This window comes from Orcinus orca, chromosome 18, assembly GCF_937001465.1.
Source record: "Orcinus orca chromosome 18, mOrcOrc1.1, whole genome shotgun sequence".
Classification (NCBI taxonomy): Eukaryota; Metazoa; Chordata; class Mammalia; order Artiodactyla; family Delphinidae; genus Orcinus; species Orcinus orca.
Window position 1 is genome coordinate 28,320,336 of NC_064576.1, and position 13,279 is coordinate 28,333,614.

At 35.7% G+C, this 13,279-nt stretch overlaps 1 protein-coding gene across 14 annotated transcripts in view; it reads left to right on the forward strand.

The window, feature by feature from the left end:
• Positions 1-13,279, forward strand: part of MYCBP2 (MYC binding protein 2) — a 273,870-nt gene that overhangs the window by 47,564 nt on the left and 213,027 nt on the right. For all 14 annotated transcript variants that reach the window (XM_049700955.1, XM_049700957.1, XM_049700945.1 and 11 more), the window contains exons 4-7: positions 3,112-3,265; positions 5,931-6,127; positions 12,053-12,295; positions 12,528-12,599. In XM_049700955.1, the coding sequence (XP_049556912.1) occupies positions 3,112-3,265; positions 5,931-6,127; positions 12,053-12,295; positions 12,528-12,599 (666 nt within the window). The remainder of the gene's footprint in view (positions 1-3,111; positions 3,266-5,930; positions 6,128-12,052; positions 12,296-12,527; positions 12,600-13,279) is intronic.

Sequence of the window (13,279 nt, forward strand, 5' to 3'; positions counted from 1 at the left end):
TTTTGGTTTCCTTTTGAGCTTGTTCAAATGTTTTCTGTAAGTCTTAGAACTGATTCTAGGAGTTTTTAATAGAAGATATAATTTCTAATGGCAAAGAGTTTATTAATATTAAATCTAAATATGATGTATCTAAACGCTTATGTTATTGTTTGTTAGTGAAATAATAATGCCACCTTTGGAAATACGTGATTTGAGGAGAGAAAAATAAAACCTCAGAAGACTTTTTTTTGGCCAAATATGTTTTTGCCTCACTTTTCTCAACAGTGACATTGGACTAGCTGTACCAGTTAATTATTTGGGTTTTGTGTTCCTTCAAGTATAACAGAGAGATTTCAGGATTTAATTGTTTGAAAGCAACAGTAAAGATAACATTCAGTAAATTTACAAAAGACTACTTTATGAAGAGAAGTGGAAGACCGTGTGTTTGGTGGTTAGTTATAGTTTATCGTGGCACATATTGAGTGCTTAGTGTGTTATCTTATTATAATGAACTATTCTATTTAGCAGTCAAACTTATTAATCATTTATTTTGCTATTTATAAAGGCAGTGCATAATCAATGTAGATAATTTGAAAAAATGGAGAACATTTTTATAAAAAGGAAAAGAAAATTTTACATTAGAAGTTATTTCTAAAATCCTATTAACCAAAAATACCCACTGTAAACATTTTTGTATATGCACATTAAAAATATATTTATTTCTGCACAAATGAAATCATATTGTATTTGCAGTATTATATATTTTTTTGTCCTTATACTCTTCCTTCCTAATATTGAGGGAGGACATATAGTGTGTTCTCAGTGACTATAAGACAGGCTTCAAAGTGTAAAGTGCAATTTCAAAGTTTGTACATATAGTAAAATACTCTCAGCCAAACCTCAGAAAAAAGTGTTAATTCACAACGTGTTGTGCTCCTTTGCTCAATGATTCAAAGCTAAATATGATTGGAAAACTTGAGGTTGATTTTTATTTTGTTGTATAGTGAATACATATCACAGTTCTGGAAATGAATTAGTTTTCCCCCTTATTAAAAAAAAAATCCACACCGAACTAAGATGATAAGATGATAAGCGAGAATCACAGTGGTTAACCTAGACAGACGGGTAATTCCTTGTCTTGATCGTTTTGACTAACGTTTTATGAGTGTTTTTCACGAAAGCCATCTAGTGCTCTGCTCCTGGGCAGCCCACCTGAGTTACCTGTTGTCATACATTTGTTATCATACCTTAAACTTATTAGAGAGACAGCTCGGGAATATGTTCAGTAAGTAGCCTTACTGTTTTTGCAAAGGTTCAATACTTTCTCTGTTGCTATAGGAATCTACTTACAAAAAGAAACTCTAGCCAAAAATGTCATCCGTGAAGAATTCTTTGAATTATGAAAAGTCATGATTGGTAGTGGTAGAGTAAGCAATCTTCAAGACTGATGGATAGAGTAGTCTCCTACTGGCCTGAGAATAGAGCCCTACTTTTGTATTGTACTCAGGAGATCTTTGACTTCAGATTTGTTTCCTGTACGGACATAAACAGATGGAAATCTTGGACAGCATGTTTTTATTTTCTAGTCTGTTTCAGGAAAATAAACTATATGAAATGGCAAGTTTTCATTTCCATTTAATTAATTGAAACTCTATACAAGCACTTCTATAATCTTAGCTATAATCAGGTATTCTAGGATTTTAGATAACTTCTCTAAAGACAGTCCTATTAGTTATTTTGACTTCTCAGTCATATCTGTATTCTTCAGAAACCTTGCAGATAGTAATCAGAACTGCAACTGACTTGCCTGCAGTTGATTTAACCCTTGTCGGACAAGTTGCAGTGGGTTTTAGCACACAGCTGAGAGAGTAAATAAATATTTGTTGTCTGCCTATCATGTGCAGGCAGTGGGCTAGTCATGGGAGATATTAGTTAAGATATACTCTGTGTCCACAAGGAGATCCCAGTTTAGTTGGCAAAATGGAAACAAAAATAGTCACACTATAACGTAATAAGTGCTATAAAAGAGGTCTGGACTGGATAAGCATTATATATAAGATTCATTTACTTTGTTAGATTATAAACTCTTAGAGAACAAGGTCTAGTATAATATATCTCGTATCTCCTGTAGCAAGTTGTACAAAATAAGTACTTAAAATGTTTATGTAATATATGAATTAATGTACAGATCTCAGCAGAGAATATCTTCTGTCTTGCTCAATAGAATTAATAATGCTTTGATGCATTTCTACTAATTAATCTAGCTTTAACTTTTTCTGTTACTTACTTCTTCTCCAAATAATTTAACACTTCTTGAGAAAATCTTACACATTTCCTTTTCAAAATGTTGACATTGACTGAGAAATGGAATTGCATTGTCTATTGTTCTGTCAGCCCTCTGAAAGTATTTCCTTATACCAGTTCATCACATTTGCTGTCTCAGTCTTTAGTTACAGATTTATCTATCTTTTGCTAGATACTGAGTTATATTTTTCTTGGTCCTGATGAGGAATAAGATAATTAAAGTAATCCTACAAGAATAAGGGACACCATCTACAAATAATAATATGGTGATTGTACCATATAGGAAAGGCTAAGATGAAAAGTTCCTTTTTTAATCTTTTCACCATATGTACTATATTGCCTTCTTTTCTGGTCATAAGTAACAATTAACGTAACAGAAGAGTGCCAATTTTGACATGAGAACAGCCAAATGAACTTTGTAAATTAATAGTTTATTTTTTTCTGAGTGAATGCAGTCTAGTACCTAGTTCACTGTTAAACCATTTTCATGATGTTTTATTATGGCTTCATTATCCTGAAACTACTTTTTAAGTAGTGCCACTACATATATATATATTTTAACAGTTCGACAGTTTCCTTTTATTTATTTATTTATGGCTGTGTTGGGAGTGCCACTATTTTTTAACCTTCTGTGTTACCAGATGATTTTCTAAATCTTGAAATTAAACACACTGGGTTTTACTCTTTTTTATGTGATGACTTTTTTGCCTTTAAAATATTGTACCATTACTCATTTGCTGTGGAAGTAAGCTGTACCGATTTTACTGCCTGAGAAGTGTTATTAGCTCACATGCTATAAAGTATAATTTTTATTTTCATCTTAAATAGATCATTGAGGTTGGACTCTGTGAAGTTTTTGAATTGATCAAGGAGACGCGATTTTCTCATCCATCCCTGTGCCTCAGGAGTCTCCAAGCCCTGCTTAACGTGCTTCAGGGTCAGCAGCCAGAAGGCCTCCAGTCAGAGCCACCCGAGGTCCTAGGTAAGAGCTTAGGCACATTGAATGAAGCCTTTAAATGTAAAGAGCTTCTCTTATGGAGCACATACAGCAGCCTGTAATTCAATCTCTGTTTGCTTATGGTGCTGAAACAGCAGGGGTATAAATTTTAAGTAACTTTGCTGTGTTCCCCTGGAGTTATGATTTAAGAGTTATAGTTCATGCACAGTCATTTCCTGATTATTATGATGGGGAAAAGCAAAATATAAATTCTTGGAACCCAGAAATAATCCTCAAGCCTTATAGTCACTATGAACTTAAATCATTCTTAATAAACCTTGGGCCAAAATAGCTAACATTGACTTTGTCTAACTTTACATGTTACTTTGGAGAGTTAAAAAAGTAGGAAAAGAGGGAACAAATACTACCAACCCAAAAGAACACAATTAGTTTCTAAACAGAGAGGACATTTCTTTTGCGTTCATGATAAATAAAAATTTATTTTTGTTAAAGATAAAGCTTTTGAATTAGTAGCAACTTCCATTAAGTAAAAATGTTTGCTTTTTGTAAAGTGCATTTGAATTTTATGAATGCCTGCCTTTCATGCCCGTGACCTAGGCTCAACACATAATCCTGTAAGCAGGACGGGGACTCTTAAGGAAGAGAAATACAGATGGAAGCTAAATTTTGAAGGTTAATTGCTTTTCTCTGATGCTAACTGTGGGCCTTCAAAGAGTCTAGAGTTTTCTAAATCTCAAGCATTAGCTTGTTTGAGTCATATATGTGGGCCCTAAGTGTGGAGTATCTGATTCAGTAGATTTGGGATGGGACCTGAGAATTTGCATTTGGAGTAAGTTTCTGGGTAATGCTGATGCTCATGCTGCTGGTCTGGGGACCACACTGCTGGTCTGGATTAGAGTTTGGTCCTTTTTCTCTACTTGGCTATTTGGATTATGTTAGACCCACATGTGAGAACCTAATTATATGGTTTTAATTTACATGTCAGATTGTTATTTTTTTGGTCATGTATTGTGATTAGTTTTTGTGTTCCATTTGTTTTGTTACTGCTTTGTTTTAGTTGGTGGGGGGAGTACTGGCCATGAAAATAAGCTGAGGATTTTTAAAAACAACAACAGCCCCCCAATTCACCATGTTATGAAATACTACTACCAAATAAAGCTGCATATGTTACAAAGCAGGCACCTTGTTTATTGTCACTGTAGCACCAGTGATCGATTACTATTATGATGTACTACTTGACTTCATGGCATTTTATTGAAGATTTAATTAATTTTATTTAAGAATATTTTGCTAGTTAACCTTAGCTCTGGTTTGTAAATTAGCAAATAATTGAAGTATTTAAAATATCCACTAAAACAGTATATCCTATATCTTACTTTGAACAACATGCTAATCCTTGCTTTCCTCCTAGATCTTCTGCCATTTTGTTGTCTTCTATCATTTGTTGTATACTTTCTCTTATATTCAGTTTATACATAAATACTCCCTCTCCTTTATTCTTTTCAAAATAGATCTTCTTCTTAATATTGGGTTTTAAAATTATAATATGTGCTTTAGCTTAATCGTCTTCTTTCTGTCAAAACTTAGGTCTCCTGATTAATTTGTTTTTACTTTCTTACTAACAGTTTCAAATGCTGCTATACTGTCTTTGGTCTCTCTTCTATCCTTCCAATGCTTACCTTTCTGATCTCTTCACTGCTTTGACTTACTTTTCTGTTCAGGCGTTTATCAGCACTTCATACTTTTTATTTTGTTTAATTGGCACAAAGGTGTAAGTGGTAATTTGGTTCTTTAAATCGAAATTTGTATTGAAATCTGTCTCTTTTTTCCTTTGATTTAATATCATAGGCACATTAGTTACACTTTTTCCACATTGCTTTTTTTCATGTTACTCATAGAAATATATGTATATTTGTATCTCTTTTATTGTTGGGATAGCTTGATGATTATTATACATCAGACTTCTCTTTTTTTTTTTTTTTGGCGGTACGCGGGCCTCTCACTATTGTGGCATCTCCCGCTGCGGAGCACAGGCTCCGGACGCGCAGGCTCAGCGGCCATGGCTCACGGGCCCAGCCGCTCCGCGGCATGTGGGATCTTCCCAGATTGGGGCACGAACCCGTGTCCCCTGCATCGGCAGGTGGACTCTCAACCACTGCGCCACCAGGGAAGCCCCATCAGACTTCTCTTTGCAGATGGATTTGATTTACAAATTGTCCAGTGTTTTTAAAAAAATCCTTCCCTTATATCTATCTTTCTGTTCAGTTTAAGATTAGAATATATGTTCTCAATTATTCACTTAAATGTAAAGCGCCTTCTATGTTCTGTGCTAAGAGTGTATAATATAGGGGTGATCAATATAAACATTGTTGCTGTTATTATGGAATTTAGCATCAGACAGTTGGACACATGTATGATTACAAATGTAATGATTATAAATGATTTTGGATAGATTCCATTTTTTCATTTACAAAAATAAGGAGTTCACTAAATATTCTCCAAGGTCATTTTTATATAAATATTCTAACTTTTGGGCGGAAAGGGTAACCAGAAAGGAACTAATGCAAAGTAAGTGTTGTAACTGCCTTAAATATTTTTTTATAATGAGGCAAGGTATAAACAGACAAACAGATACCATATAATGTTCTGTGTGTTAAATGAATATAATTGAGTTCTATTTTATCCACAGAGTCTCTCTTCCAGCTCCTTTTGGAAATCACTGTTCGAAGTACTGGAATGAATGACAGCACAGGACAGTCTCTGACAGCACTTTCCTGTGCTTGTCTCTTTAGTCTGGTGGCTTCTTGGGGAGAAACAGGAAGGACACTTCAGGCCATCTCTGCTATCCTCACCAACAATGGCAGCCATGCTTGCCAAACTATTCAGGTATTTCATATCTCTAGCTGCTTAGAAATTGATAGGATGCCAAGTTGCAATTTCACCTGAGTTTCTGTCAAAGCAGTGTCTGCTTTTTCTCACTCAGTATAGTGGTTTGATGTGTTCAAGGTTGATATATAAATAATCTAAGCTATTTGAGCTAAGTTACATGTGTTTAACTCTGTGACATTAGAGGTAATAAAGTGAAATTTGGCAAAAGCTTAAATCTTTAACCTGGTCTTTGTGTCAGCATTACAGCCTCTGTTTTCATTGCATTGCCTTGCTCTCTGCCTTCCCCCGCCTCCCATCTTGCCCTGAATTTTCAAGTATGGAATTCCTTCATAGTTTCTAAATATCTTTTCTGTATTGAAAGAAAAGGATATATCATTTTTACTGTATTTTTGATTGATTGATTATAGTTTTTCATGAATTGATTTGTTTCTGAACTACTTCAGCTTCACGTATAGCATTTTGAACTTTTAATATGCAGTTGTGGGATAAGCTCCTCATCCTTGTTAATAGTGGGAAATATAACCCTACTTACAGGCAAACTTGATTTAATTCTTTTGGACTGTTCTGGAAATTGAGTAAGAAGTTGCAGTTTTAAGTCTCTGTTATGTGCTTTTCTCTGGCCCCTTGGATGACCTCCAGAACACATGGAAGGGATGCCTCAGTCCCGGTATTAGTGGGCCAAAGATAGCAAAAGGGGTAAATGGGCTATTTTCTGTGACTTACTCAGTGATTTTGAACTTTCCTTGTCAAATACGAGCAGTCTCCTTACTCTACATTTCTATTCTTATTCTTTTCCCTCTTTTTGTCCTGCCTGAAGTCCTCTTTTCCGTTTTTATGGTCCTTACTTATTTTGAAGTCCCTCTAATTCAGTGATTTCTGAATTATTCTGCAGCTGTGCTGTGAGGGTTCAGCAAAATTTTAGTTTAAATATATGCTTAAAATATAAAAATACTTACAAAACTTTAATAGAATAAACACAAACATTCAAATATCAATGCCAAATTTTAAAAGTATAGTGACCATAAACACATGTACCTATTAGAATCCAGTGATTTATTTTTATGTAGATTTATTCCAGAGGCTATGACATGAGATCTAAACAGTGAGTTGAGACTAGCCAGTGCAGAGGGAGGAGGTGTTGGTATTGGTGGTGTAGAGAGAGAATGTTCTTGGTATCCATGTGCTAAAGCATGAAAATAAGAGTAAGAGTAGAATACTGAAGGCTGGAAGAAGTTTAGTGTAGTTATAGCGTAGCGAGCTGCCAGATGGCAGAGACAGGGCTTGAACGCGTATCTGTCTGACTGCAATATTATGCTCAAGCACTACGCTGCACAAAACTCTTGATCCCCTGAACCCACAGCCGAGGTTCTCTGTAGACCTGCCCCGTCGCTACATACCCAACTCCAGGCCAAACGCCATATTAAAACCTGTTATCTTAACATGGCACATAGTGTTCTTCATGATTTGGCCCCATTCCACCTACCTACTTCATTTCACAAAACTCTCTTGGCCAGGCTATGACTGGGGGGAGAAAAGTCTGAAAATGTATAACTGTAACATCTCAAATTATTCTGGAATCCAAATGCATATTATTTATCTTGTTCCAACAAGCTTAAGCTGAGAGTTTAAAGTAAGGTAGGGCTGGTAGTAGTACTGTAAGGTGCCTTATTGAAGGAGACTAAAATCCGTTCTGGAGGGATGAACCCCCTACTTCAGAGGCCTCCCACAAACACAACTCTGCTGTATCTGAACTCACAAACAAAAAGGACATAGAAAAAAGGCACCGTCATTGAGAGTTAGTAGAAAGAAATATAGCGGAATCAATCTTGCCAAGTCTGTATATATTGAAATTATTTGATATAGAGTATAAAATATATGTGTATACATATTCAATATAGTTAAAGTATTATTATTAAGTATCAAAAGTATTATTAAGGAATAAGTATATAAAAAGTAATCAGGTCAGAAAATGAACCAACTAGAACTCCTGGAAATGAAAAACCAAATACTTACAATTAGAAACTTAAAGGATGAGTTAACCAGTGGATAATACAGTTGAAGATAGGAGCAGTGAACTGAAAGATAAAGAGGAAAAAATTATTCAGAATGCGGCACAGAGAGACAAAATATGAAAAATAAGAAACATGGATAGAGAATGAGAAAGTCTAAAGTATCACTACAACCTGAGTTCCGCAAGGCAGTGGTAGATTTGTGGAGAGGCAGTATTTGAAATAATGGCTAAGATTTTCCAGAATTGGTGAATGACTTGGTATCCTCAGTTTAAGGAAGTCTGGTTTATCAGAATAAATTCTCTAGGTCCTGCCACAGTGTCGGTGAGAGAAAATCAACAGGATAGGAAAAGGGCTATATCTGAGACTTCTGATTGTAGCCCTGGGTTTTCTTAAAACTTTAATACCCTGTTAGAAAGCATGAGAGAAACAGAGCCATGTTGAAGACACTTTAGTTTCTGCTCTCCCCTCCATCCCTGCAGTTTACACTAAGATTATAATAAAGGATTTTTTTAAAGTATAAACTTTTAAGAATGGGACACATTTTTAGAAGATAAATATTGGGGAGAGCTTAAACTTAAGCTTCTCAAGAGGCTAGTGCCCATAGAAAGTAAGTTGATTTTCACATAAAACTATAGATAGGATTTAGAATTGGAAGTAATAAATACCTGGAAAGTGGTGGTGAGGGGAAGAGCTAAAAATTGATTGGAAGTCTGTGTAATGAAAGCTCGAGAACCCCAGAGCCCTTCCTCTACGCTTCCCAGCCAGTCAGCTGTCCTTCTCTCATACCCCTAAGAGTTAGGTTTGCTGTCTAAAGAAATTGAGCCAGAGAGGCCAGGGGAAACCAGGCACAGTTGAGAGTGGAATTGAGGAGCCAGGCTGAAGATGGAGATTAAGTGAAAGTCTCCATATCGATGATGAAATTTCTTCTTTTTTTTTTTTTTTTTTTTTTTGGCAGTACGCGGGCCTCTCACTGCTGTGGCCTCTCCCATTGTGGAGCACAGGCTCCGGACGCGCAGGCTCAGTGGCCATGGCTCATGGGCCTAGCCGCTCCGTGGCATGTGGGATCTTCCCGGACTGGGGCATGAACCCGTGTCCCCTGCATCGGCAGGCGGACTCTCAACCACTGCGCCACCAGGGAGCGCCCGATGATGAAATTTCTTAATCCTCACTGAGTTCCCAGTACACTGGGGGTGAGGCTTATAGCTTCTAGGAAAAAGACTGGCAGATCCTTCTTTGGAGAAAAAGTGAGAAAAGACGTATAGATGTGGACATTTGGTGGAGGCAGGGGGGTGTCTGGGAGATCCTCCAATGAAACTGCTAAACTTAGTATGATCATTTTGAGGTGAGCTCACTATCTTTCACACCCTATCCATTCATAGCAGCTTCCTATCAGATTTTTAGTCGCTTACTCTTTAAAAATAAGTGCACAGCCAAGTATCACTAGACTAACATGAAAGACAGAATCCCCCAAATCAGTAAACATAGTAATAATAATAATAAAAGAAACTTTGATGAAAAGAGTATAGGGAACAGAAAAGCTCTAAGAAAACTGTAATTAGTATTTTGAAGAGGGATGAGAAAATGATTATTTACATTAAACAGCAGTATTTAAAAAAAACCTCAGAACAAAGTTTTTACAGGTTAAAAAAAATAAGATAGCAGCATGAAAATCAGTAGAAGGGTTAGAAGTTCAGATTAAAGAGGTCCCCAGACAATAGAAAAAAGAGAGAGAAAGAAAATAGGTGACATAAAGTAAAATTAGAGCATCCTTCCAGAAAATCCAATATCTAATAGGTATTCAAGCAGAGAGGAGGAAATTACCTAAGCTTTATAAGGAAAATTCCCATCCACCAAAGATACTTATTTTCAGATTGACAGAACACACCCTCAGTGCCCAACACAATGAACGGCAAAAGACTCACACCAGGTATAACGTTGCAAAATCATAACAGACAATAAAGGGAAAATAATGTTCCAGAGTGCAAGGACAGGTTATATGCCAAAATGCCATTGGACTGCTCAAAAGCAACATTGGCATAGAAAATAACAAACAGTGCCTTCAAAGTTCTGAGCGAAAATGATGTCACTATATCTGGCTCAATTGTCAGTCATGTTTGAGGGAAGATAAAGATGCTTTTGAACATGCAAGGCATGGAACATTTTTAACCTCTGTGCCTGCCCTTGTCCTTAGTCTAGACTGGAACAGGGCCTCTTGAGGGATGTTGCCAAGGGGAAAAAGTAGAAATGATGTGTTTGACTCTATTGAGAGGAGTATGAGGAGCACTTAGGGGTAGGTATAGAAAAAACTTAGCAAACGCAAAAATAGGGCAATTGTTGACTCGATGAAGAAAAAGGAAAAATTATATAAGGGAAATGTAGTATGTAATACAGTTGGCTCAGTTCTGAACCATGATCACACAGACATAGTGAAATGACCTCTGACTACTGGTTTAACCAGAAATTATTGTACAGCTCAATTCTGAGGATTTGGGAAGAGAGGAGGAGCATCATCTTTCATAATAGACCCAATAGAAAGTATCTGAAACAAAAACAAAAAAACTGAAAGTGAAGCTTTGACATATTATATAAGGATATTGATTCTAGATAAAATAGTTTTAAGTTTAACGTAGTTTCTTCTAGGGAGAGAATTTGTAGTATCCAACCATATACATAAATAAAAGTTTTATAAAAGTAAGAGCTCCATATTTTGATTGGGTCAGAGGCCTTAGAACTCGAAGGGGAAGAGAACATACCTGTGAACAGTGGGTTAGTTATCCCTCTGAAATCTCTACCCTCTAGAACAGTACTGTCCAATAGTAATATAATGTAACCCACGTATGTAATTTAAGTGTTTCTATTAGCCACATTAAAAAGATAGAAACAGATGAAGTTAATTTTAATAATGGATTTTTCTCAATATATCCAGAAAATAATTTCAACATGTAATCAATATAAAATTATTAAGAAAATTTATACTCTTGTTTTTAATACTAAGTTTTCAAAATCCAGTGTGTATTTTATATTTCCAGCACATCTTAAGTCACACCAACCGCATTTCAGGAGCTCAGTAGTCACATGTGGCTAGTGGCTGCCATATTGGACAGTGCAGCTGGAGAACTGGGGCTAGTACAGTGCCCCAGGGTCTTGCCCTGTAGTCAGATGTGTGGCAGCCATCCTTGGGCAGTGAAAGAGAGGCAAAAAATGAGGAGCCAGGGAGTTTTCTCTGGTGGCCGAGTATTGGTCCCATGCTGGTAACTTTTGAGGACTCATTTACAACAAACAATAGATATTTGATAAATATTGGTTAAATGAATGCTGAATGAATACACAATTCATACAGTTAAATTTTTGTATCATGGAAAATTGTTGATGTTAATGGGTATTAGGCGTAATAAAGAAGCAAAGTAGAAGAGAAATACTGGAAATTTTGTTTCATCTGTAGAAGCAGCCGTATTTCTCTTATGCTTAATTTTGCACTTCATTATCATGAAGTATATTAATGGATATACATATCATACCAAAGATATCATTTTGGCTTGAGTGCACTCTAATACAAAAAATGTATGTCAGTATTCATACTTTTTACTAATCTAGTATGTTTTATTTTATGAAACTTAAAATCATACGTAGTACTGGTTGCCTGGTGTTTTGGAGAAAGATGCATATTTCAGTGTTTTTGGTCACAAATACAAATTAATATTCTTTGGATTTACATTTTTATTTTGTCTTGCTTGAGAATTGTTTCTTATAGATTTTCTAGTTGGTACTTTTTACTGACAGGCTAAACATGATCATTCTGAATAATTTTTTTCTTATAAATGATGATATATTAATAAAGTATCTTTATCTTGTCTGTTTTGTGTTTGAGACATTTAAAAATGTCTTTTTGTGTTTTTCTTCTCTTGACTAGGTGCCAATGATACTAAATTCACTACAGAGAAGTGTACAGGCAGTGTTGGTGGGAAAAATTCAAATTCAGGACTGGTTTAGCAATGGCATTAAGAAAGCAGCTTTAATGCACAAGTGGCCATTAAAAGAAATATCTGTTGATGAAGATGATCAATGTCTACTTCAGAATGATGGATTTTTTCTTTATCTGTTATGCAAAGACGGATTATACAAAATAGGCTCTGGATACAGTGGAACAGTTAGGGTAGGTGATTCCTTACAGCTCTTAATCATAGTGGAAGTTATGTCTAATACTGAATTGTGTTCTGTTTGCGTCTTGCTTTATTTTTAGAGCACCATCTAATGTTGATGTAATATTATTTCTTTGAAAATCAAAATGGAACATACATATTAAATGTCATTCATCCATTTATGTTATTTTTCACTGATTATTAATTACAAAATTGTTGATAGAACTAACTTTTGTTGTTTCACAGGGCCATATATATAATTCTACATCTCGCATCAGAAACAGAAAAGAAAAAAAGTCTTGGTTAGGGTATGCTCAGGTAGGAGAATATCCACAATAAACCAAACTTTTCTTTCTTATCTTTTAAAATATGTGGTCCATATTTGTTTAATCAATAAATAATATCACTTCTATTTAAACAGATAGAGCATAGTTTTTAATAATATGACTATAACAATGGTATGGTGTAGTATAAAGAACATTGACTTAGAATTCATGAGAGATTTACTTTTAGGTCTGGCCCTGCTTCTTACTAGCTGTGTGTCTGTGGACAACTCAGCTAATTTATTTGATCCTGTGTGATTTAGCTGTAAAATGGGAACAAGTATGTCTTCTGTTGGAGTTCTTGTTTAAGAGAGCCTCTAGTTAAGAATCAGAGACCACCTTTATCATTTACAAATCTGAATTAGGAATGTAACTGTGACCCAAAGCCAAATTAGAGCTTTTTACCACAAATTCCTTCATTCTAAGTCTAGATCAGTACACTCCAGGGAACAGTGTGTGGCCTGCCCAGTAGATAGCTGCCTGCATGGAGGATCATGCAGAGTATCACCAATGAGAGAAAAGAGCTAGGCCCATATCGCTCTCTTAATGCGTGATCTCATCACCTGACTGACATGGCCAAATGCGTGTCAGCAGTTGGATGCATGAAGCAAACGAATGATGAAGCAAATGAATGATGGTCAGAGGGCCAGAAGTGTTTATTTCTATACTATCCTT